Source organism: Diaphorina citri, unplaced genomic scaffold, assembly GCF_000475195.1.
Source record: "Diaphorina citri unplaced genomic scaffold, Diaci psyllid genome assembly version 1.1 scaffold239, whole genome shotgun sequence".
Classification (NCBI taxonomy): Eukaryota; Metazoa; Arthropoda; class Insecta; order Hemiptera; family Psyllidae; genus Diaphorina; species Diaphorina citri.
Genome location: NW_007377676.1, coordinates 207360 through 232391, shown reverse-complemented (window position 1 = coordinate 232391; position 25032 = coordinate 207360). Strand labels below are relative to the sequence as shown.

The window sequence follows — 25032 nt, the reverse complement described above, 5'->3', positions numbered from 1 at the left end:
AACAATTGACTAGGGATGTGATGATACAGTCCCTGAAAATGATGGAAGATGGTGATAGGTTATCCTGCCTTTGAAGCTCAGTTAAGTGCTCGTGTAGTTATTAAGAAACTGCGGACTGACATTCCAGCCAAGGCATGGAATTTCACCACCAAATATTTGAAAATTTGACCAAAAAAAGGACTGTTGGGGCAAAAGAGACCTTTAGTCTCTTTTCTCTTTTTTTATTCACTCTCGCTATAAATATTCTCTCCTCTCTCTTACTCATTGTGTTTTTATTTTCTCTCTCTCATCTGTCTTCTTCTTCTTCTTCTTCTTCTTCTTCTTCTTCTTTTATTAAAAAAAAGTAAAAAAATCTTTTTTCACTCCTTTTCTCTCTCTCTCTCTCTTTCTCTCTCTCTCTCTCTCTCTTTCTAATTCTTTGTATTTCTATTCTATTTTCTCTTTTTTTATTCACTCTCGCTATAAATATTCTCTCCTCTCTCTTACTCATTGTGTTTTTATTTTCTCTCTCTCACTCTCTCTCTATTTCTTTCACCGAACCCATTAATTATGAAGCTAGTTTATTTCCGTATTGAAATAATGGAAGAAAATCTCTCCCCCCTCTCTCTCTCTCTCCCTCAGACCCCGTAATCTAATCTAATTGGCACACAAATTTTGCAACATTTTCAGGTTTTGCACGCAAATTTTGCTAAATTTAGTTTTTTTTTAGGATTATTTCCAAGAATGTAGGTAGGTTATATCTACCTACGGTATTACCTACAACCTATGGTAATGGCTCGAGTTTGTTTCCACGGATTCACTGATATTTTTACCACCAGTTGATTTTATTGATGCTGTCCTAACCCAATTGCGCTACCTACGTAAAAAGAAACACTTACTGGTGTCACATTGATCATGGCGACGGAAAATGAAACAGCAATCGCGCAGCACGTGAATATTTCTCTGGCATGAGGATAACCTTTGAAGTAGACTCGGAATTCATCCATGAGACCAGTGATGACGCACTCTAAACCGCCCATCTGGGAAGGGAACCGAGTAGTCACATTGAGTAAAATTGGAACCCAGTGAGGCATCGACAAAAAAAAAAATCGGACGGGACCTAATGAGTTTTCTCCCCCCCCCCCCCCCAACACCACCTGCAACAAGTTTCTTCCATTTAGGTGTCAAGACTTTAATAACATACCTATTAAGAATGAGAGAAATAATTAGGTAGACGGAAGCTAGGGGCTAGAACTGTCTGGGAAATGCATGATACTTTGACAAGTCGTTGGAAACTATTCTTTCGTCTCCTATTTGCAATTCCTAGGCGTCCTTTTAAAGAGTTAAATTTTATTATGCATCCATTGTTCAACCAACCACGTTGCAACTCTTTCTGAAAGTCAGAAACATGGTGCTAATTGTTTATTTAACGAAGAGTTTAGAAGTCTAAACTATTAACTACTGCTGTCTAATTATCTTACCTTTGAATAAAGGACAAATTCTCCAAACACTGATGGGCCCTTGTCTGTTGAACTGTCCGAGAATGAGTTCCATGTAAAACAAGGGAACAGCACCAAACACCAACATAAGGGTGTAAGGGACAAGGAAAGCTCCTGGAAAATACATATAAATTCTCGTCAAATTTTTACTATCAATCACCGTTTGAACTGTTGCTTACCCTCTCACAAGAGAGAATCAAAGTAAATAATTTGAATTGAACTGCCAATATTAACAGGATTACAATGAAACAGCCAAACAATTAAATTTAATATAAACAATTAAATTCGACAAACTACACTTTATTCCATGGAATTTTACGAGGCAGCATGTAGGCACTTGACTGTTCAATTACCCAAAAAGTAAAGAGCATCAAAAAAAGCTTAATTTCATTTTAAAATGCAGGAGAATATTAATGAATGACACCTCTTTGAAGGGAGGAAAGTGGATTAATTGAAAGTGTCTGTGAAACTGAAAGTTTGAAATTTTCCTCTTTTCCCGTATTTTATTATTATTATTTCCAATGGAATGAGTACAAAAGACAGTTTACTTTTTTTTTTTAATTTGTAGAGAAAATAATAAATTATCTAATAACTAAATGTGACAAATAAAATTGCAAACAAAGCTTCAAAAGGTTTTGACAATGTTTCTGACTCAAGGTACGTATGTATAGTATAGGTCTAAGTCTAATAGGTTTTATAGGGAGCTTTTGCAGTTTTTAAGGAAACTCATGTACCTACCAAGTGACAAGTGGTGTTGTTAATTCACTCGCACTTTCACAAAGTTTAATGTTCATTAAATATTTTCTTAAATACTTACCTAACGAATTTAAAATTTCCACACTCAATGGGAAAACTTTTTGACAACATCCTACTTTCAAGTGTTTTCAAAATATTGTTCCTTTTTCAAGTAAAAGGAAAGTAAAACAACGAAACTCTTTCGCGCTTAAGACGTTTTACTCGTATTTTAACATTATTATTAATTATTTTTTTTTTTTTTTTTACAAGAAAAGAAACTTAAAGACCTAGGTATCTATATTTTCTCTGATGACATAATTTTATATTAGCTAAAGCCTTGTCTACTTCTTTTACTTAGTACTTGCCTTGGTACTTTTATTATGTATGTACAAGGTCTATATAACTCTCTAACTCATAAGGCTTCATCGCCCCCATGAAAATCTCCATCGCCCCCAAGGGGGCGATATCGCCCAGGTTGGGAAACACTGGTCTATATAACCCTCTAACTCACCTATAACAGTTGTTGTGGAAGTTATTGTAACTCGCGTAAGACAAGTGAACACCAAATCCTGCCCCAACAGAGTAGAAAATCTGGACGGCTGCATCTTTCCACACCTGCGAAGAAATAAGGGATCGTTATTTTATATGAATCTACCTCAGTGGTGCAGTGATCAGCAAGGTGGACTCTGAATCTAGAACACCAAATCCTGCCCCAACAGAGTAGAAAATCTGGACGGCTGCATCTTTCCACACCTGCGAAGAAATAAGGGATCGTTATTTTATGTGAATCTACCTCAGTGGTGCAGTGATCAGCAAGGTGGACTCTGAATCTGGAGGTTGGTGGTTCGAGTCCAAGTCAAGTCATAAAATTTAGCGTAGTATATTAAGCGGGAAACGACATTTGTGACAAGCATTTTTGCTTAACACAATTAAAATTAATTCTTCTTTTTTATGGGAATCTAAATCACAAAATGATTGCCCCTATACCTACTATCAAATTATTCAAATTTCATTAATCAACTGATTTTTACAGTGGAAATACGATTCTTCCTAAACCCCCTCTCATCCTTCCTAATGAAGTGACTAAAAGGTTTTTCTTTGTGAACAAGTACGCTCGAGTAGGTATTTTCATAAAAATATTAACGACATAAACCTAATACATGCTATCGAACGTATATTTATGTTACGAAAGAAAAAAGTACGAGCTTTTCCTCTTGATTTTTTACGTAGCCATGAAACAGAATCAGATGCTACAGGTTTGTCACCTTGATACAACTACCTACATAATTAAGAGTAGGTATGTTATACTGACGAGATCACAAAAAAATAAAAAAAATAATAATAATAAGAATAAAAAATAAAATAAAAATAAACGCAAAAGTGTGTGGTCTCCTGAAAATTTAGTCAGCCTAGTTACCTAGTAGGGTAGCGCGTACGTCTGCCTTGTAAGCGCTGGGTCGCGGGTTCCCGCCCGGGACGGAATTTATCCTAAACAGATGAGCTTTGTTCTCGGAACGACTGGCTTTCTCTTATCTTGTCTTCCTTCTCTCTTCACTTTCGGGACGATAATACCTTAGCAGTTATAGTTTCCTCTTTAAAACCTCTTCATAAAAAAAATCTGATAATTTACCTGCGTTTCCTTGTACAGATAGGTAGTTCAGGCTGATAAACTTTACCTGCGTTTCCTTGAGCCTAGATAGTTAAAGGAAATTTCAGAAACGTTTTCATGACAAACATAGTTATCGTCTTATCGTTAAGTTAGTGACTAGATACCAACACGTTTTTATAATTTAAAAAGGAAGAATTCGATGAAAACATCTTCGTTACTGACATACTTGTATTACTTATAGCACCCTCAGAAGTAGGTAGGTATATGGTGATACGTCAACAACTTCTGGGAAATTGCAATTGAAAGTTTGACATCTAATAACTAGACGGTTTAAGATAGAGATATCACTATCGTTATTTCGGGAACACTAAGTCGTAGAGATATATTTCCTAGACCAATCGAAAGATCTCATATTGTTTAGTAAAATAAGGTAATAAAACAAAAATCGAGCGATGAGCTTTGTTCTCGGAACGACTGGCTTTCTCTTATCTTGTCTTCCTTCTCTCTTCACTTTCGGGACGATAATACCTTAGCAGTTACAGTTTCCTCTATAAACCCTCTTTATATAAAAAAAAATCTGATACTTTACCTGTGTTTCCTTGTACAGATAGGTAGTTCAGGCTGATAAACTTTACCTGCGTTTCCTTGAGCCTAGATAGCTCAGGCTGAAGATAGTAGGCTATTCCTGTGAGAGCGCCAGGTAGCATTAGGCCTCGAATTAGAAGGATGGTCAATACGACATACGGCATTGTAGCTGTAGCCCAGACGACTTTACCTGAAATAATGTCGAAAGAAATAAATGTAGGTACTTGTCTTAATGGTGCAGTTGTCACAAGGTTACCTGGTAAACTGGAGGGTGCGGGTTCTATGCCAGAGCCCTAAACTTGAGTTACTTTAAGAGTCTTTTTAGCCCTATTCGAGTAGGAACAAGGAAGATTATTATTGGTATTCAATTGTTCTTGACATTTTAGAAATTCAAATTTTGTAAAGGTAGACCGATCATGAGCACAACTCCTAACTCTCAGAAGACTCCTTACGCTGAAGATAGTAGGCTATTCCTGTGAGAGCGCCAGGTAGCATTAGGCCTCGAATTAGAAGGATGGTCAATACGACATACGGCATTGTGGCTGTAGCCCAGACGACTTTACCTGAAATAATGTCGAAAGAAATAAATGTAGGTACTTGTCTTAACGGTGCAGTTGTCACAAGGTTACCTGATAAACTGGAGGGTGCGGGTTCTATCCCAGATCCCAGCCAAGGATGGAAATTTTAGCGTCATTTATTTGAGAATTTAGCAGCATTAATAGAGTCCTAAACTTGAGTTACCTTTTAGCCCTATTCGAGTAGGAACAAGGAAGTTTATTATTGGTATTCAATTGTTCTTGACAATTTAGAAATTCAAATTTTGTAAAGGTAGACCGATCATGAGCACGACTCCTAACTCTTAGAAGACTCCTTACTTTAATTTAAGATGACTCCTTACTTTCAGACGACTCCTTAAATTTCATACCTGACGATTTGACGCCTTTGAATAGGGACAGGTAGAGCATACAGTATACTGAGAAAACGCACAGAACTAAGGACCATTTAGGGTACCCCATGTCGTGAAGTCCTTCGCTCCATTGCATTTCTAGGACAGCTCGACTGAAATCATAATGGTAAAATGTGAACGACTGAAATCATAATGGTAAATTTGATAAATTGGTGGAGATGCCAAAATTACCACTTTGATAATAATGCAACATTGACAAATTGGTGGAGATGCCAAAATCACAACTCAGAATTGAATATGAAATTTATTGACAGATTGTTGGAGATGACAAAATTACCATTGGGGCTTAGAGCATAGCGCATAGAGAGTATCGACTCTGTTTTTAGCCGTAAACATTAGTGGAGATGCCTCAATTGCAGATATTCGTAAATTGGTGGAGATGTCTGATTTATCATTTTGAGAAATACCTATTTCGCGAGATTATCTTTACACGTACACAAACTTATCAATCAACAAACAACACAAACTTTAACTCACTTGAAATATTCCGAGGCTGGTGTGTGGAGCTGCGTGACTGAAGTGTCGGAAAATACACTCCCGTTGGTTCGATTATAAGTGTCCTCACAGAGTGGCGTATTCCATGTATTGTTACAATTAAGCCACGGTAACTCACTTGTCGTACTGGCGAATAGGAAATATAACGCCCACCCGATGATGACATTGTAGTAGAACGAAACGTAGAATGCCACCAGGACGGCACAGAATCCTACGCCTAAACGGAAAGACAGGCAGTATGATCTATTATTCACTCAAAGAATTGCAACAAGTTTCTTCCATTTAGGTGTCAAGACTTTAATAACATACCTATTAAGAATGAGAGAAATAATTAGGTAGACGGAAGCTAGGGGCTAGAACTGTCTGGGAAATGCATGATACTTTGACAAGTCGTTGGAAACTATTCTTTCGTCTCCTATTTGCAATTCCTAGGCGTCCTTTTAAAGAGTTAAATTTTATTATGCATCCATTGTTCAACCAACCACGTTGCAACTCTTTCTGAAAGTCAGAAACATGGTGCTAATTGTTTATTTAACGAAGAGTTTAGAAGTCTAAACTATTAACTACTGCTGTCTAATTATCTTACCTTTGAATAAAGGACAAATTCTCCAAACACTGATGGGCCCTTGTCTGTTGAACTGTCCGAGAATGAGTTCCATGTAAAACAGGGGAACAGCACCAAACACCAACATAAGGGTGTAAGGGACAAGGAAAGCTCCTGGAAAATACATATAAATTCTCGTCAAATTTTTACTATCAATCACCGTTTGAACTGTTGCGTACCCCCTCACAAGAGAGAATCAAAGTAAATAATTTGAATTGAACTGCCAATATTAACCAGGATTACAATGAAACAGCCAAACAATTAAATTTAACATAAACAATTAAAGTCGACAAACTACACTTTATTCCATGGAATTTTACGAGGCAGCATGTAGGCACTTGACTGTTCAGTCACCAAAAAGTAAAGAGCATCAAAAAAAGCCCAATTTCATTTTAAAATGCAGGAGAATATTAATGAATGAATGACATATATCTCTTTGAAGGGAGGAAAAGATCAAAGATTTTAGTTGATTTTTCATCATCATTGTTGTTATTACTATTATTACCAATGTGACAATCAGTGGATTAATTGAAAGTGTCTGTGAAACTGAAAGTTTGAAATTTTCCTCTTTTCCCGTATTTTATTATTATTATTTCCAATGGAATGAGTACAAAAGACAGTTTACTTTTTTTTTTTAATTTGTAGAGAAAATAATAAATTATCTAATAACTAAATGTGACAAATAAAATTGCAAACAAAGCTTCAAAAGGTTTTGACAATGTTTCTGACTCAAGGTACGTATGTATAGTATAGGTCTAAGTCTAATAGGTTCTCTCACAAGAGAGAATCAAAGTAAATAATTTGAATTGAACTGCCAATATTAACAGGATTACAATGAAACAGCCAAACAATTAAATTTAATATAAACAATTAAATTCGACAAACTACACTTTATTCCATGGAATTTTACGAGGCAGCATGTAGGCACTTGACTGTTCAATTACCCAAAAAGTAAAGAGCATCAAAAAAAGCTTAATTTCATTTTAAAATGCAGGAGAATATTAATGAATGACACCTCTTTGAAGGGAGGAAAGTGGATTAATTGAAAGTGTCTGTGAAACTGAAAGTTTGAAATTTTCCTCTTTTCCCGTATTTTATTATTATTATTTCCAATGGAATGAGTACAAAAGACAGTTTACTTTTTTTTGAATTTGTAGAGAAAATAATAAATTATCTAATAACTAAATGTGACAAATAAAATTGCAAACAAAGCTTCAAAAGATTTTGACAATGTTTCTGACTCAAGGTACGTATGTATAGTATAGGTCTTATAGGGAGCTTTTGCAGTTTTTAAGGAAACTCATGTACCTACCAAGTGACAAGTGGTGTTGTTAATTCACTCGCACTTTCACAAAGTTTAATGTTCATTAAATATTTTTTTAAATACTTACCTAACGAATTTAAAATTTATTAAGGAAACTCATGTACCTACCAAGTGACAAGTGGTGTTGTTAATTCACTCGCACTTTCACAAAGTTTAATGTTCATTAAATATTTTCTTAAATACTTACCTAACGAATTTAAAATTTACACACTCAATGGGAAAACTTTTTGACAACATCCTACTTTCAAGTGTTTTCAAAATATTGTTCCTTTTTCAAGTAAAAGGAAAGTAAAACAACGAAACTCTTTCGCGCTTAAGACGTTTTACTCGTATTTTAACACTTCAATCTTTAAACTTACTTATCAATTACGTTAGCAGTGTTATCAAATATCCTAGACCTACAAAAATTTCTAGATCAATCCCTTTAGGTTAACAAATTATACTCGTAGCTATTCGATATTTTTCGATTTATGTAAGGGTACCTACTCTGTCTTTCGCGTAGTAAAAATTTCCAAATTCCAACTTTTAACAATTTCTTTGTATTTTAACACTTCAATCTTTAAACTTACTTATCAATTACGTTAGCAGTGTTATCAAATATCCTAGACCTACAAAAATTTCTAGATCGATCCCTTTAGGTTATTAACAAATTATACTCGTAGCTATTCGATACTTTTCGATTTATGTAAGGGTACCTACTTTGTCTTTCGCGTAGTAAAAATTTCCAAATTCCAACTTTTAACAATTTCTTCTTGAACAAGCAAGTACTCTTCATTTTAGTCCGGTTCATTCCGGATATCCTTTAAAGTAGTCACAGGTATATTACGATGATAAAGCAAAAACAAAGTTATCCTACGTAAAAGATTCCTGCTTGTCAAATTTTCTGTAAAATTGGTAGGTATAATGCGAACAGTTCGTTTTAAATTTTATTTAAAGAGCTTTCATTCCTTGTTAACGAAATACCTTCTTAAGATTTAATGATTGTATACAATAAATCCTCAAAAACAAAGTTATCCTACGTAAAAGATTCCTGCTTGTCAAATTTTCTGTAAAATTGGTAGGTATAATGCGAACAGTTCGTTTTGAATTTTATTTAAAGAGCTTTCATTCCTTGTTAACGAAATACCTTCTTAAGATTTAATGATTGTATACAATAAACCCTCTTGTATACCTTTCTCTGAGTTTATTTTGTTCTCATCTCTGGGATTTAATCCAATCATTATTATAAAACTCGGTATAATACTTTATTTAGGTAACAAGATTTTGAGCAGCAAGGGATACTTTATACATATAATATTGTCTGTTTATTATTTTGTGCGAGCATTATTCTGTCCTGAACTCCCTGTGCTTTTTCATTCCTAATTCAAAATATTGTAGGAAAAAAAAAAAAATATTTACCTATATGGAGCTAAGAAGACACAACTTGTTGCTAGTTATAAAAGTTCATTTTATTAGGCAACATGCTTTTAAAAAGTGAGCGGAAATAGTAAACAACGAAAAAATCCATCTAAAATGCCAATATTCTCACTTGTTAAATAGGTATCTCTACTTTTCTGCGTGACATTATTTAATATTGTGTTTTGATATCCAAACTTCCACACCATCGAACGAGAGCAAAATCGACCGTTTAAATCTAACACATACTCTCTTTTGAGATAGTGACAGGGAGTAAAATGAAATAAAAAAGTTAACTTTTTGTCGTTTGATGTCAGAACACAGTGTGTTTTTCTTGTTTGTATTTTGTACGTTTACTCTTTTGTTGTTCAGGCTAAATTATTTGCAGTTTAATAAACTTTTCCTTTGAAGCTGAAAAGTTCACGACATGCTGAATATTATCATGATTGGGACTCCTGAATCCTGATATTCAAATATAGGTGTACTAAGGTTTTACTCTCACACATTATCGACGCTCGAAGGTGCCTCATTACGAGAGTTTCAGTTTTTCAGTGGGTAGATAGATAACTCTAGGTATTTCATCATCTCATACTCCAATATGGTTTTGTCTGTTTCCGTTTCACCGAGTCATATTTACGAGATGAAAGGAAATTTAGTGATTAGCTAGGTACCTACATAGTGCATAGAATTATGTCACAAGTTCATCTTTCCTGGAACTACACAAAAACCACTTTGGTAACAGGGCTCGTGCACAAAGAGGTATTGTATATGTTAGCTAGGTACCTACATAGTGCATAGAATTATGTCACAAGTTCATCTTTCCTGGAACTACACAAAAACCACTTTGGTAACAGGGCTCGAGCACAAAGAGGTATTGTATATGACAGTGTACAAAGAGAAAATTGTATGCTCGAAATCATTATAATTAGACATAAGTCTTCGTAATTAGAAGAAATCACCCCTTAGGAAGTCTACGATACACTTGTAATCTGGGGCTTAAGGCTCGGTGCTTTAAAATAGCATTAGTTTCAATAAATTATTAATTTATCATTCAATTAGGCATGTACCTACCTTCTTGGTACAATTATAGGAGTAAAAACCATTTCTAAAGGAAATTTCAGAAACGTTTTCATGACAAACATAGTTATCGTCTTATCGTTAAGTTAGTGACTAGATACCAACACGTTTTTATAACTTAAAAAGAAAGAATTCGATGAAAACATCTTCGTTACTGACATACTTGTTTTACTTATAGCATCCTCAGAAGTAGGTAGGTATATGGTGATACGTCAACAACTTCTGGGAAATTGCAATTGAAAGTTTGACATCTAATAGCTAGACAGTTTAAGATAGAGATATCACTATCGTTATTTCGGGAACACTAAGTCGTAGAGATATATTTCCTAGACCTAGACCAATCGAAAGATCTCATATTGTTTAGTAAAATAAGGTAATAAAACAAAAATCGAGTTTTTCGACACATCACCAAATATTTCTGAGGAGCGTTATGTATTTACAAAATAAGTAAAAAATGGGTTCCACTCACCTCCTCCATTTTTGTAGCAAAGATACGGAAATCGCCACACGTTGGCAAGATCCACCGCAAATCCAATGATGGACAACAGGAAGTCCGCATTGCTTCCCCAAGTTTCCCGTCCGTCCGGGTGTTCGAACTCTTGTTTGGAAGATTTTTTTGAGTCCACATTCAACACGTAGAGTTCGTATTTGTCTTCAGTCCCCGATTCGAGACGAACTTCAACTTCCTCTGGAAAAGACGAAAGGTGACGACCAAATTTTTTCAACGAACGAACCTCAAATTGGGGAACGATATTTGTGACGAGCATTTCAGTATGCTTAACACAACTTCAATGGTGCAGTGGTTAACGCGTTGGACTTTGGATCTGGAGGTTGGCAGTTCAAATAAAGTCATAAACTTTATCACAAGCTCAGTTTAAACTTAGGGTAAGTTAAGCTTATTTTTGATGAATTTTAATTCAAATTTTACAATCAACCAATGAGATTGCTTAATCTCATGAGTTTAAGTTAAACCAAGTGTAAACTCTGACTGTAGTCCTGCCCATTAGATTTTCGAATTTGGACAATTATATAATAGAATACACCCTGTTTATAATGCTAGAATGAGACTGAAAAGTCCCTTTAAATCCGCAGTCTAGAAAAAAAAAATAATAATATTCGATGATAAAAACTTACTTTCGATAACATCGGCCGAATCAATTGACCGTTCCGATCGGTCTGATTCGACAAAATTGTCCGGCATATCGAAACTCGTGTTGAGTGTGTTCTGGCGTTCATTGTGACAACCCAGAAATCTGTGAGCAACTCGGTGTAGAAACGATTTTCCGTAGTAGGACACTTGTGTTTTGACGGGGCGGAACGTCTAAAAAAAAAAAAAAAAAAAAAAGTTGAGAGCCAAACAGATACTCAAAAATAGGGTTGAGACCCAAACAGATACTCAAAAACAGTGTTAGGACCCAAACAGATACTCAAAAACAGTGTTAGGACCCAAAGAGATATTCAAAAACAGGGTTGAGACTCAAAAAATGCTCAAAAGCCAGAACAGGGATAAAATAGAAAGACACAACTAAAGTCCATTAAACTCGTATAAAATACTTTAGGTTTAATTCATTATTTTCTCTTATAGGTAGGTATGTGTATTCATCTATTGTATTTACTCGTATTTTATGTATGGCTGTTTATAGTTATTATCGAACATCTATAAGATATTAACATGATGAGCTAATCAGAAATCCACAAATTATACAAAACAAACCAAGTCTGTGCAATGTCATTAACCTTTTTTCCATTAGGAGAATGACTCGCCGCCATCCATTAGAATATTTACATAACTGAATAACAATGTTTTGCTTTCGATGCAGTTCTTCAGGTCTCGGTCAATTTTTTCAAGTTGAAGGCAGCGCAGATAGAAAAAAATATTGTTTGGATTCTCAAATGATAGATTACCTAGTTGTCTATCTAGGCATTTAAATATCTGCTCAACGTGTGATTGAAAAAGAAAGGAAAAGGGCAGACAAAAAGAAGAAGGAGAAAAGGAGGCGGAGGAGGATGAGGAAGAAGTACGTATACACTCTTAAATAAGAGGATTATTTATGTGGTTTGTTTCTGTGGATATAATAATTATGCGTATATGCCTTTTACAGGTTAGTGAAAGATATAGCAGATATAAAAAGCCTACAAACAGCTTTTCTCGCGAAGAAATCCCTCCTAATTCTTTCACGAAAGTCGCTGCAACCCTTCCTAAAGGAAACAACGTTCTTTTACACGTAAAATGTTACGTTCATTCCAGGTTTACTTCTGTAAATGTGAATAGATACAAAAGAGAAAAATGTATCTTCAGAGGAATTGTTGCCGAGGAGAAAAATAATACATGACGTACGATATGAAATAACAACAACATGTGATGTAAGAGAAATTTATTTGTAAAAAATCTCAATAAAAAGTTCCATTTTTTTTTCAATTTCTTTGTGCGAAGAAATGAGACATGCTTTTTTCATTGAAACAATATTGCCATTTGTACCAGCACGAAATGGAAATATTTAAAGAAGTTTTCCATCATTTTAGTTTTTATTTAGAGTTCCACTTGTTCCACACAAACGAGTGGAAAATCAAGATCAAGTTGATAGGTTAGAAAAAGGGTAAAATTTTACCCCGATTCTCGGTGTTGTATTTTTATCCAAGGCATAATGTAGGGGTTTTAAAGTTTATCTGAGACTAAGGATCACAAGTCACCCTTTTAAAGCTAGTCATCACCTCGCTGGATATAGCATTTTGTTAGTTTTTTATCTCAGGAAGAACACGGATCTTCTATCACCAGGCAATGTTACCACGTTACCAGCTTTGTTATGGGGGATCCCATCTACACTTGACATTTTCCGCCCAAAAAGCTCCAACATGGATCGCTAAACATTCATTTTCTCAAGTATTTCACTGATTCCACTAACATTTACGTATGCCTTACATCAACTAGGACCTAGGGTGTTGAATAGCCCTGTAATTTAATTTTTTGATATAACAATTAGTTCGCTCGAGTGAGCTTTACAAAAATAAGGATGTTTCTACATCCCAAGTAGGTACCTACATACAAATAATCCTCCTCTCTTTTATGAAAGTCTAGAAAAAAGTAATATGAAACACGTGACCCAAACCTAAGTGATGTAAAATAAAATTACTCATATTCTGTGTAAGCTAGAGCTTTTGTATTACCTGTTCGAAATTCTAATGGAAATTTACACCCTATTGCTAATGAAAGAGGAAAATGAGACACGTTTTTTTGAGTATCTACTCACGTACTACAACTAACACATAGGGTACGAGTACTTACGAGTAGTAACGTAGTTCGTTTTTTCTTAATTTTACTAAATTTAGAAGAGTGATCTTTCCATTATCTTGTCACCCTGAGGTGATAAAAAGTAGAATAGATATGTAAGAATTGCAATTACTTTTTACAAAGCTACCTACTTGTATGGAGAAAAAAAAAGTAGTTTATCACTCACAGCAAGTCAGCTCTGTACAACGTATCATAATCATCATAAATAAAAGTCAAATTCTATTATCAAAGGAAGAGGAAAACTTTGACAAATCCTTACAGTTTTCACCCTTCGCTTCTAAAAAAGTTTAATGAAATTCACTTTCTTTAATGTAACTTCATGTTTTAACCATATTTCTATATTCCGTAGGATCAAAAAGATTTTAGGTTTATATTTCTGTGGTTTCGATCAGAATGATAATGATTTCGGAAACTTCTTGTTTACTTTTCTTTCGCCTAAAAGCTTCACTGAATAAATAAAGGTTTCTGGAAACTCGTGTAAGTCCACTGAGAAATATTTCAACACCAAATACGAGGATATATTGTAAATATTTCAAACACTTTGTTTTTCCGCTTCTGAATATCTGATTGCTAAGGTAGGCTTGCCAAATATCCAAAATGTCGATTCGGGACGCGAATCCGCGAAATCCGCGAACAAAATCGCCAAATCCGCGAACATAATTGCCAAATCCGCGAACATAATCGCAAAATCCGCGAACAAAATCGCGAAATCCGCGAACATAATCGCAAAATCCGCGAACAAAATCGCGAAATCCGCGAACATAATCGCAAAATCCGCGAACAAAATCGCGAAATCCGCGAACATAATCGCAAAATCCGCGAACAAAATCGCGAAATCCGCGAACATAATCGCAAAATCCGCGAACAAAATCGCGAAATCCGCGAACATAATCGCAAAATCCGCGAACAAAATCGCGAAATCCGCGAACATAATCGCCAAATCCGCGAACATAATCGCCAAATCCGCGAACAAAAACGCGAAATCCGCGAACATAATCGCGAAATCCGCGAAAAAAATCACCAAATCCGCGAACATAATCGCGAAATCCGCGAAAAAAATCACCAAATCCGCGAACATAATCGCGAAATCCGCGAAAAAAATCACCAAATCCGCGAACATAATCGCGAAATCCGCGAAAAAAATCACCAAATCCGCGAACATAATCGCGAAATCCGCGAAAAAAATCACCAAATCCGCGAACATAATCGCGAAATCCGCGAAAAAAATCACCAAAAAATCTGCGAACATAATCGCGAAATCCGCGAACATAATCGCCAAATCCGCGAACAAAATCGCCAAATCCGCGAACATGATCGCGAAATCCGCGAACATAATCGCCAAATCCGCGAACATAATCGCCAAATCCGCGAACGAAATCGCGAAATCCGCGAACATAATCGCCAAATCCGCGAACAAAATCGCCAAATCCGCGAACATAATCGCGAAATGGCAAGCCTATGCTAAGGCAAATGAACACTCCTATCTTATTGAATACTTTTACAAATACTTTTACACCTACCATTTTAATTTAGTGTATTTATTTTACAGTTTAAAAAGCTTCGTTCCAAAAAAAAAAAAAAAGATTGACCAATATTCCAATTCTACATTAGCACATTGCATACCTCGAGATTGAGAAGTTCCTGTTGAAGGAGCTACGTAGATTATAGATGTATGATTAATGGAGAAATACATAAATGTATGTACGAATAGGTATAGAGACAGCTAGAAGAGAAAGGTGGAGGTTTTTTTCCTTCTCAAAATCATTTTATTTTATTGTGCTTTCCATACGAAAGAATTCCGCACCTTTTTTTTTCTGATGTCTGCATTTTTCTTGCTAACTTTTATTATTTGATAACGCTATAGAGTACGACGTACCTTTACTATTGAAAAGGAATTTTACTATATCTTTGCCTTTTTAATTAATTTCTCTTCTCTACTCTGGAACTCCAATAAAATGGCACCTCGTTTTATTGGAGCTTTGTCCCTATTATTAGCCAGCGAAAAGAGATCACTCAACATTCGTATTGTTACTGGCTACCCTCTTCTTAGATAAAAACTTATGTAAATAATATAGAAAGGTATAAGTTTAATACACATATATTTGGGTCCCTAACTTATGAGCCAATTATCCTTCAATCAGCAAATCAGCAACTAAAATGATGTTGGTGAAGGATCGAGGATCGTACCAAATAGGGTAAAAATAGCGATCCTCTAACCAGAGAACAAATAAATAGTCATTAAATCGATTACACTTACCTGGGACTACATATTGCAATTTCCGGAAAATTACTTTCTGTACATCCTATTGTTTAAGAAGGAAAAAAATCTAGGTAGGCTATGAAATTAATGAAAACCAAGGGGAAAACAATAAAATAAAATTATCAGTTCAATGAATGAACCCATCCAATGTTAGAAGTGAACATTTTCACATGCAACAGGAGTTTGACCTTAAGATATTACCTACCTGGGTGGATATTTAAAATTTAAATTAAAAGAAATTAATCAGCTAACTGCTAACTTACCAAGGCTGGTTATGAGTGTCCGCTCCGAAAAACAATCTTGCTGAAGATCCACGTTTTCTGAAAATAAACGAAAATCATAGAAATAAATTATTATTTCAGTAGACAATACCTAGCTAATAAATAACTAGCCGTATGAAAAGAGATAGGTACTAAACGCATTCAAAAACAGCGACTTTCAGAAACAAAGCAGAAGAATTTTACGAGAATTATAATATTTATTTATGTGATATTATTTTACGATACTAGATGTAAAATTGGAAACGAGTGCGTACGTACTCATAGGTCATAGGCATAGGTGTAGGTGTACCTTGATTAGTAAAATATTTATGAGAGGTATAGATATACAGGTAGGAAAGATAATAGTGGTGTTAATGTTAATGTATGATGCACATGGTGCGTAATATCTCATATGGTATACGAAGATCATGTTTACAGCCGACACTAAAATCATAATGCACGGTGAAATATTTAAGGTAGCTTGATTTGAAGTATAAGGACGAGGAACTAGGAAGGTAATAATGATTGAACAGCTGAGCTGAATAAATCTAGACTACATAACGTAATAAGTGGTAGCGTGTAGCGAGTAGGACCGAATAACGGGTAACGGTACCTGTGACTCACTACAACCAACATTAGAACGGTGTGGTTTGTTGACCTGCTCTGTGCTGAATAGCGGTTAGTAGTTATCTTCCATTCGGTGTAGCTTCATCAAAATTCTTATTCAGTATCTTTCTTTCTATTCTTTCTTTCTTTACGATGTCTAACATGAGTACGGTATGAATTTTACGGATTGTCGATGGAGTGAGTTTAAGTTTGATGGAACTTTTGTTGGCCCTCCTAAAATAAATCGCGACACATTTTATTAGTTTTTATAACAATATATTATAAGTGTATTTTCTTCTTCTTTTATATAAATTAAATTATTATTTTTTCCTAATTATTGTACACTCAAATTTGTGAAATTCCTAGTGGTATAGTGTAAATATTTCAAGTGTTGGATATGTGTTTCTGAGCGTGCTATGCCGAGTACTATTCGAGCACAGATTGAGATAATACCGTGCAAAGTATGCGGAGACAAGAGCAGCGGTGTTCATTATGGAGTCATCACTTGTGAGGGCTGCAAAGGATTTTTTCGACGCAGTCAAAGTTCGGTAGTGAATTATCAGTGCCCGCGTAACAAAACCTGTGTTGTAGATCGCGTCAATAGAAACAGGTGTCAGTATTGTCGATTGCAAAAATGTTTACGGTTAGGTATGTCTCGAGATGCAGTAAAGTTTGGGCGAATGTCAAAAAAACAAAGAGAAAAAGTAGAAGACGAAGTGAGGTATCACAGAGCTCAGTTGAGGGTGCAGACAGATATCACACCAGATAGTTCCGTGTATGATCAAGTTCAAACTCCAACCTCCACGGATCAATTTTATCCGTTTGGAAACTATAACTCATACCATGGAGTACATGAAGTGTCTAGCTACTATGCCCCCCTCACCCCTACCTTGCAATATGACATCAGTGCGGACTTTGTGGATAGTACAACAACAGCATATGACCCTCGTCCAGTCAGTATAGAACCTTGTACCCCTGATAGTGGTGGCATGATAAACAACATGAGTCCAGATCCCGTCCAAATCTCAGAATTTCTAGGAAAAGGAATTGCTGAAGCACATGCCAAATCTTGTTTGTTTACATTAGATCAAATCCATGAAATGTTTAAGAAAGCTGATCAAACCAAAGTAAATTATTTCAAACGAATGTCACATGAAGAACTTTGGCTTGAGTGTGCACAGAAATTAACTTGTGTTATTCAGCAAATCATTGAATTTGCGAAATTAGTTCCGGGCTTCCTAAAATTATCTCAGGACGATCAAATAGTTCTTTTGAAAGCAGGCAGCTTTGAATTAGCAATACTAAGGATGTCAAGGTATTACGACCTATCTCAGAATTGTGTTCTCTATGGTGATATGCTCATCTCTCAAGATGTATTTTACGGACAAAGTAGTTCTTCGTTAGAAATGAAACTCATCTTATTATTGTTTGAAGTGGTCCGAGGAATTGCCGAGTTGAAAATGACGGAAACAGAACTAGCACTTTACTCAGCAGTAGTTCTCCTATCACCAGACAGGTCAGGAATCAAAGATATTCTAGGAATCAGCAGGCTACATAGAGCCATCACCAAACTACTACAGAATGAAGTGGAAAGGACTCACTCTCCGATAAAAGGTGACGTTACAGTGTACACAGCATTATTAACCAAATCTGCCATTCTGCGGCAACTTAGTACTCTTCATATGGAAACTCTGTCCAACTTCAAGCGATCTTCTCCGCACGTGGAATTTCCAGCACTTCACAAGGAACTATTCTCCGTGGATAGCTGAAAATTCCTAAACACGTCACATGCTAACAAAATAAATTCTTTTATCTTGTATCCTCGGTAAGTTCTACATGGCAATTATTTTCCTTTTCATATTACCTATTTTAAACTATGCAGTGATCTCTCAGTTTCCCATATTTAGAGTCTAAGATAAAATTCTGACGAAAACCCTGACAGAAATGTACCGAGACCAGGTTAATACATAGAGCTGGTTCTGTGTCTCTGGTATCTTCAATGTTCCGTTAGGTTGGCCACACGCTACTTATACTTCTACTTCCTTACGGTAAATTTTTAATAATGGGTTTAATAGTTCTCTGATTTTTGGCATGGTCGGAACAATTCTTTAACATTTTATGCTAGGCATTGTTTATGATGAAGAAAAGATGATTTTTTTTTAACTTTTTAGAAAAGGAGCAAACAATCGATGATTGAAATATTTATATTACGGGGGAAAAGATGAGTGTGTTTGCTTAGTGAAAAATCTTAATTTATACAATACGCGTAAAAAAAAAAAAAAAAAAAAAAAAAAAAATGGGCTTTGGAAAAATAAAAGTTCGCCATTTGATATAATTTGAACATTTGCAAATGTGAAAAGATTTACCACTCATCTGTGTAGGTGTTTCCTTTTGTTCTGTTCAAATCAGTTAGGTACAAGTTTCCTTAACCCTAGTTCAAATGCTAGCTAATAGATTTTACAAACGACGGAAAACTCTTTATCAATTGATTAAATTCGGGTTGTAAACCTGGAAAACGTCCAAAATGGGACCAATATAACTTTTGGATCGCCAGGAATCGCGCTAACATCGATAAAATTTTACTTAGCTTTTTACATTGCTCTTTGTACATTTCTGTCAGTCCTTTGTCCCTCAGTCCACAATTTTCACAACTAGCAATTTATCACTAAAATTAAAAATATCAATTTAATTCTCAAGTACCTACCTCTCATTAGCCATATCCTACACGTTGATGATTTAGGTATAATCTCTGTCTCATCTTTGTTTAACTATTTCTTTTTGATTGTTTAATGCTTGAGTGACATTGATTATTATCAGAATAATATTACGTCATAAACAACATTATAATCACTGCCATCTGCCATTTCTTAAACTATTTTTCTCATTTTTTTTTTTAATTAGAAATGTAGGCATTTATAAATAGTACAAAAGTTTTTTAAACAAAAGTGAAAAATAATACCCTTCAATTTGAATAAACTGTTGGTTTGAATTCAATGTTGTAACATGCATGTTTTGGTTATTGAATCAGCCAACAGAATTATGCCCATAGAACTGAAGACAATTTTGCCTTTAGTCTGAGCCAATTATGGAAATCGGTTTCCAGGGGAGAAATCTATTTTTCATTTTCTTTTTTAATTTTTTGAGGGAAAAATCAGGGGGAGGAAAGTACAAGCAAACTTTCTGATCTTGAATTGCTAGGATTACTTATTTCCTTGATTTACGTATATTTATTATTTTTTCAATTTGCATACCAGTCTATAATTTACAGTCTGTAAAAAAGCAAATTCAAGTGAAGAAAAATTAAGATTGATTAAAAATTTAAAATTAAATTAGGAAAGAAACGTTCGTTTCAAATCACAGCCTAGTTTTCCACAACATAAAACATTTAAAATTAAAACTTTATTAAAATGTTGCATACAGGTCCATTTTTGAACGTGAGCTTTTAATTAAATACCTACATATCTTCCTGAGACAACTTATTTAATTATGTTTATCGTATTAAATTAAACATCTACCTGCTTATTTTGTACGGCAGGTACCTACGTGTAGTTACTTAGCCTGTATAAAGGGTCAAATAATATTACATATTTTCTTTTCAATAAAATCAGAGCTAAAGGACCTTTAAGAGCAAGATTTTTTGTGTAGAGAAGGGTCTAAACTTTTTGAATCTTCTGTGAGCAGAAAATTTTCTAGCTAACTTCAAATCTCGGTCATAAAACTACAAAATATTCTACCTAATTGAATTTATTTCCAATATACTTTAAAGTTCCCTTGGACACAGCAACATTTACCTAAGTAAGAATACGTGTACCTAAATTATACAAGGTGCGCCAGAAAAACACTGTCAACGGCTCAGGGTAGGTAGATCTCATCATTTCCAACAAGGTTCTGTGGGTCATTTTCCTAACTTCGTCTTCGTTTCCGAGAAATGTCCAAAAAACCACCTTTTAAAAAATGCTGACCTTGTGTCAGCTTTTAGGTCATAACTTTTTCATTTTAATCGATAAACTGTTTTTTGTTAAAACCATGAGCCAGAGCACAAAATTTCATAGAATAAAATGATAAATTTTTTCATATTAAAAATCCATGCATTTTTCATGTTTTGAACTTGAAGGAAATTTTCTTTTCTTTTCTTTGTGAAAGTTTTATAAGTTATTTACGCACATTGGCTTGGGAATGCATTTCCAGTAAAGTATTTGAACACAATACCTGAAAATCTTGAACAAAATGTCAACGACTCATCAAGCCCATAGCTATTATGAGATATTACATGATTAGTATCAAGCAATGGGTTATTGTGTACATCAAAACAAAATGTAGGTATTCTTACACAAGTTTACCAAGTTTGGAAGAAGGAATCTTCGAAAAATTACTACTTTACAAAAGCTACTTTTTCTGGGGCAGCAGATTTCAGTGTTCTTAAAAATCGAAAAATAATGATAAAATTCAGTAGCCTTTCTTGGGGAAATTAACAATCTTCTGAAAGAATTACTAGGGTCAATGATAGCTGATCAAGATCACCCATCACCGCAGGCCTGTCAAGGTAAGTTTTTCTTTTTCAAATCTACTCTTCTCTATTGTGAAAAACTTTTTTTTTATATATGAGGAAGAACGTAGTAATCGGTATTCAGCGCACTTTCAAAGGTACAAACACAATATATTTCTTTACAGGGTGAAAACTTGGGATTCATCAATTAACAACAAAATGGTCACATTGAATTACAGATCAATAGGTATTAGGTACAATACAGAGAGTCATACTGTTGGAGTATTGGTTTAAAATTCCTAACCTAGTTGAACCGATTTTTTACTACTTCGTCTGCCTGATTAGATATAGGTATATCATCCTCAGCCTTTGCATTATCTTTTTCTTCCCTTAACTACCTACTTCTTTTACCTCTTTTAGGTACTTACCTCGGGCAATAATTTCAGCCCGCTGTTAATTTGTTACTGTATTATGTTTTCTGTATAAATTTCAATAATGAATTTATTATTCTTCTATTCCGTACTTTTTCCTCCACAATTTCTTTCGCTCTTTACCGCCTTTTATTTACTCGCTGATCATTAACAGCATCTTTCCGTGCCATGCGGTTCTTTTCCGCTTTTCCTTCTTTCACATTTCAAAAGAATTTCATTGTATTTTTCTAATAAACAAACCAATCGATATAAATTATCTGCATTGAAAGTTTTCATCGGGAAAATCCGAAGACCCTGTAGAATTTAATAAAGCGGTATGACAATGGAATTTATCAAATAAATAAAAAGATCGCAGGGCGGAAGGGATGAGTATATTTTATAGGTCAAAACACGTAGACACTAGAACTCTAGAGTACGTACGCAGATATTACTCGTATTTGATCTCTATAATACTCGTACCTATAGCTTGGGGATTTACATATTGTCTCTTTCATGACAAAATGTAGTAAGATGTCATCTTGCAAATTTTCAAATAAAAAAAAGTTACTGTCGTAGTAAAATTTCAATAAAAAGTTCAGATAAAAGCTTTAAGCTCCTCCATAATGTAAAGAACAAATATCATTATTATTTTAGGTAGGAACGGTAATTAGCCGTTTTATTATTATTATTATTTTTTTGTAAAACCTTGCATAAAGTTTCAACGTAAGCTGTAAAAATTGTAATAGTCTTACTAAAATGATGTGGCGAGGCTGGAAGGCCGTTCTTGATAGATCAGTTTTTATTAAATCGATAGAAAAATGGTACACAATCACCTCCAAAATTACCAAAATAGGATGTCATCTTGCAAATTTTCAAATAAAAAAAAGTTACTGTCGTAGTAAAATTTCAATAAAAAGTTCAGATAAAAGCTTTAAGCTCCTCTATAATGTAAAGAACAAATATCATTATTATTTTAGGTAGGAACGGTAATTAGCCGTTTTATTTTTTGTAAAACCTTGCATAAAGTTTCAACGTAAGCTGTAAAAATTGTAATAGTCTTACTAAAATGATGTGGCGAATCTGGAAGGCCGTTCTTGATAGATCAGTTTTTATTAAATCGATAGAAAAAAGGTACACAATCACCTCCAAAATTACCAAAAACCTGATCTCCGATTTCCAAAGTTCAGGTTTGATGTGTTTTTTCAAGCTCGAAAAAGATTTACCTTGTTATGTCCGATTTTTACGTTATGAAACACGCGGTTTTTGTCCGAAGAAATTTTGGAGCACAGGTCTCCATCTTTCAGGAAAATGATGAGATCTACCCACCCTGTGCCGTTGTCAGTGTTTTCCTGGCGCACCCTGTATATTTTGCTAAAAATAACTTTGGATTAGGAAAAGAGAGAGAGAGAAAGAAATTCAGCATATTTTGCATATTCTTATCTGCATAGTAAATAAGATAAACAGGAAACAAGTGGATTGACCTTTGGAACAAAATGCCAAATTTTTCGCTTTGATGTAGTAAGCTCTTTATTTTCAAGAATCCGTAGGTCCTATCGTATCTGCAGAAAGAAGATCTTTCTCTGAACTTGGTACGTACATTACATAAATTCCGTTATTTTGCTTTGCTATAACGGGAAGTTCTTAACCTCAAGATAATTTTTTAGAAAGTTTGGATGTTATAAGTTTTAAAATATAATTATACAATTTGTTTTTCAATATACTACATATCATGTTGTAACTTGTAACATTTAAGCATAAAATTTTATTTGGATTAAGCTATTTTTTTTCACCCGATGCAGTATTGGTTATACATATAAACATATATGCCAACTATTATTTTACGAGGGAAAATATACTTACCTATGACACCTACTTGTTGCTTAGTATAATAAAGTAATACAGCTTCTAAAATCAATAGATTTTCTTTGAAACCGCTTTTGTGTAATTAAATAGTGACTCTCAGAGAAAAGGATTTTCCCAATTTCCCGTTATCCCCCTTTTCCATATGTTTCCATTGGTATGTTCTGGGTTCCGAATAAGTTAATGAAATATTGTCTTCCGTCTTTTAAAATATAATTAACTTCTCCACTTTATTTCTATCTAGTATTTATAACAAATTCAGACATGATGAACATTATGGTGATACAGTATGGATTTCAAAGTTTCAATTTTGACAGTACTTCCATGTTTTGACATTTTGACAAAGAGCTAAAAATAAAAGTAATTATTTATTTTCAAGCTCGTATTTATTTTTATGGAAATAGGTACGAGACCAATTTATGCTCATATGTGCATATGTGGGCTAACCAGCTTATTTATAATTTGCTCGTTGAATTTATTGAAATCGATATTGTCCCTCCATATTTTAATACTGTTGTAGGTATTAAGTCGCCGATTTATTTTGGGATTTTCGTATGGATCACTAGAGGCCAACAGAGTATTTTTTGTTTCTTAAATTATTTCATGTTTACATTTATTTATTGGCATGTGAATTTTTCTTATTCTTAGGTTTACTAGAGATATTGTAGTGGTATTTTTCTGTGTACAGAGTATGTAGGAGAGGTCAGAATAAAAAATCACCACGTTCATTGTGGCAATTTTAAGTTATTCATATGAATAGATGGAGTGCGATGAGAGCTATCAGTTAATATAAAGAACAACAACAAAATAAATATCTAACCCCCTTCAAATTACAGGAAGAAGTTTTGGAATGTTTCAAAATAAAAGAAGCCCCAAGTTTAAGAAATCACCATCTATTTCATTATTCCCCAAGGTGAAAAAATGGACTTAGTGATTTTCTTTTTATTTTTATTCTGGCCTCTCCTATTTGTATAGATTTCTTATTATTTTACGTATATAAAGCTGTCTTGTTTATTATTGTGTTAAGATCAATTTCTAGAGTAACATAAAAACTAAATACCTATTTATAATAATTTTCATTTCCAAATAATATTTCTGGAACATTATTTTATTCAAATTAGTATTAAAGCATGAAAATGTATGCTCTCTTTATAGCATTTAAAGTACCCACGTGAAATCTGGTATTTAACTTCAAGCAGTTTTTTTAAAGGTATTTTATTTGAAAACTAATTCTTGTCTATTTATAGATATCCCATTTTTTACCCGTGAATAGAGCAACCTAAAAAAAAAAGAGAGTTATTTTTATACTTCCTAATATTTTTTTGCCTGTATGTTGTTCATAGGTACCTAATATACCTACTTATAAGATACAATTTTCCATTGATACAATACAAACATATACTAATTTGTAGGTACTTTTTGACCTTTCATCATTTTGTATAAGTGAAGGGTTATCAGTCATATTTTGCCAGTTTAATCTTATGTATTAGATATATGATGATTGGTATTGGACAATAAACATCTAACTTGTTTGAATATTTATCTAAGCAAAGTATCACAGTGATCCCCACTTGAAATAAAATATTTAATAC

At 34.2% G+C, this 25032-nt stretch overlaps 3 protein-coding genes across 3 annotated transcripts in view; 1 reads left to right on the top strand and 2 right to left on the bottom strand.

The window, feature by feature from the left end:
- Positions 1 to 59: 59 nt before the first annotated feature.
- Positions 60 to 11584, bottom strand: LOC103506499 (sodium-dependent dopamine transporter-like). The gene is made up of 12 exons (XM_026821539.1): positions 11404 to 11584; positions 10739 to 10957; positions 6456 to 6587; positions 5852 to 6086; positions 5333 to 5466; positions 4458 to 4597; positions 2869 to 2966; positions 2725 to 2828; positions 1461 to 1592; positions 1353 to 1372; positions 879 to 1019; positions 60 to 68 (listed from the first exon to the last, which is right to left on the bottom strand). The coding sequence occupies exons 1-12, from the start codon at positions 11468 to 11470 to the stop codon at positions 60 to 62; spliced, it is 1431 nt and encodes a 476-aa protein (XP_026677340.1). The 5' UTR covers positions 11471 to 11584.
- Positions 11585 to 15684: 4100 nt separating this feature from the next.
- The window catches only part of LOC113466275, a 29965-nt gene continuing 20617 nt past the window's right edge, over positions 15685 to 25032 (bottom strand). Inside the window, exons 2-3 of the mRNA XM_026821538.1 lie at positions 16082 to 16138; positions 15685 to 15770 (exon numbers count right to left, since the gene is read on the bottom strand). Of these exons, the coding sequence (XP_026677339.1) occupies positions 15685 to 15770; positions 16082 to 16138 (143 nt within the window). The remainder of the gene's footprint in view (positions 15771 to 16081; positions 16139 to 25032) is intronic.
- Positions 16740 to 20558, top strand: LOC103506495 (probable nuclear hormone receptor HR3). The gene has a single exon (XM_008470883.3). It carries the CDS (start codon positions 17101 to 17103, stop codon positions 18451 to 18453), a length of 1353 nt encoding a protein of 450 aa, XP_008469105.1. The 5' UTR covers positions 16740 to 17100; the 3' UTR covers positions 18454 to 20558.

What these genes read in the sequence shown, in the direction of transcription:
- LOC103506495 (XM_008470883.3), top strand. Translation starts at nt 17,101, where the DNA reads ATGCCGAGTACTATTCGAGCACAGATTGAGATAATACCGTGCAAAGTA.
- LOC103506499 (XM_026821539.1), bottom strand. Translation starts at nt 11,470, where the DNA reads ATGCCGGACAATTTTGTCGAATCAGACCGATCGGAACGGTCAATTGAT. An exon ending in CTAGGCTCAAGGAAACGCAG is followed by an intron (nt 2,967 to 4,457) that starts GTAAAGTTTATC and finishes ATTTCTTCGCAG; the next exon opens with GTGTGGAAAGATGCAGCCGT. An exon ending in AATTTGTCCTTTATTCAAAG is followed by an intron (nt 1,373 to 1,460) that starts GTAAGATAATTA and finishes TCTGACTTTCAG; the next exon opens with AAAGAGTTGCAACGTGGTTG.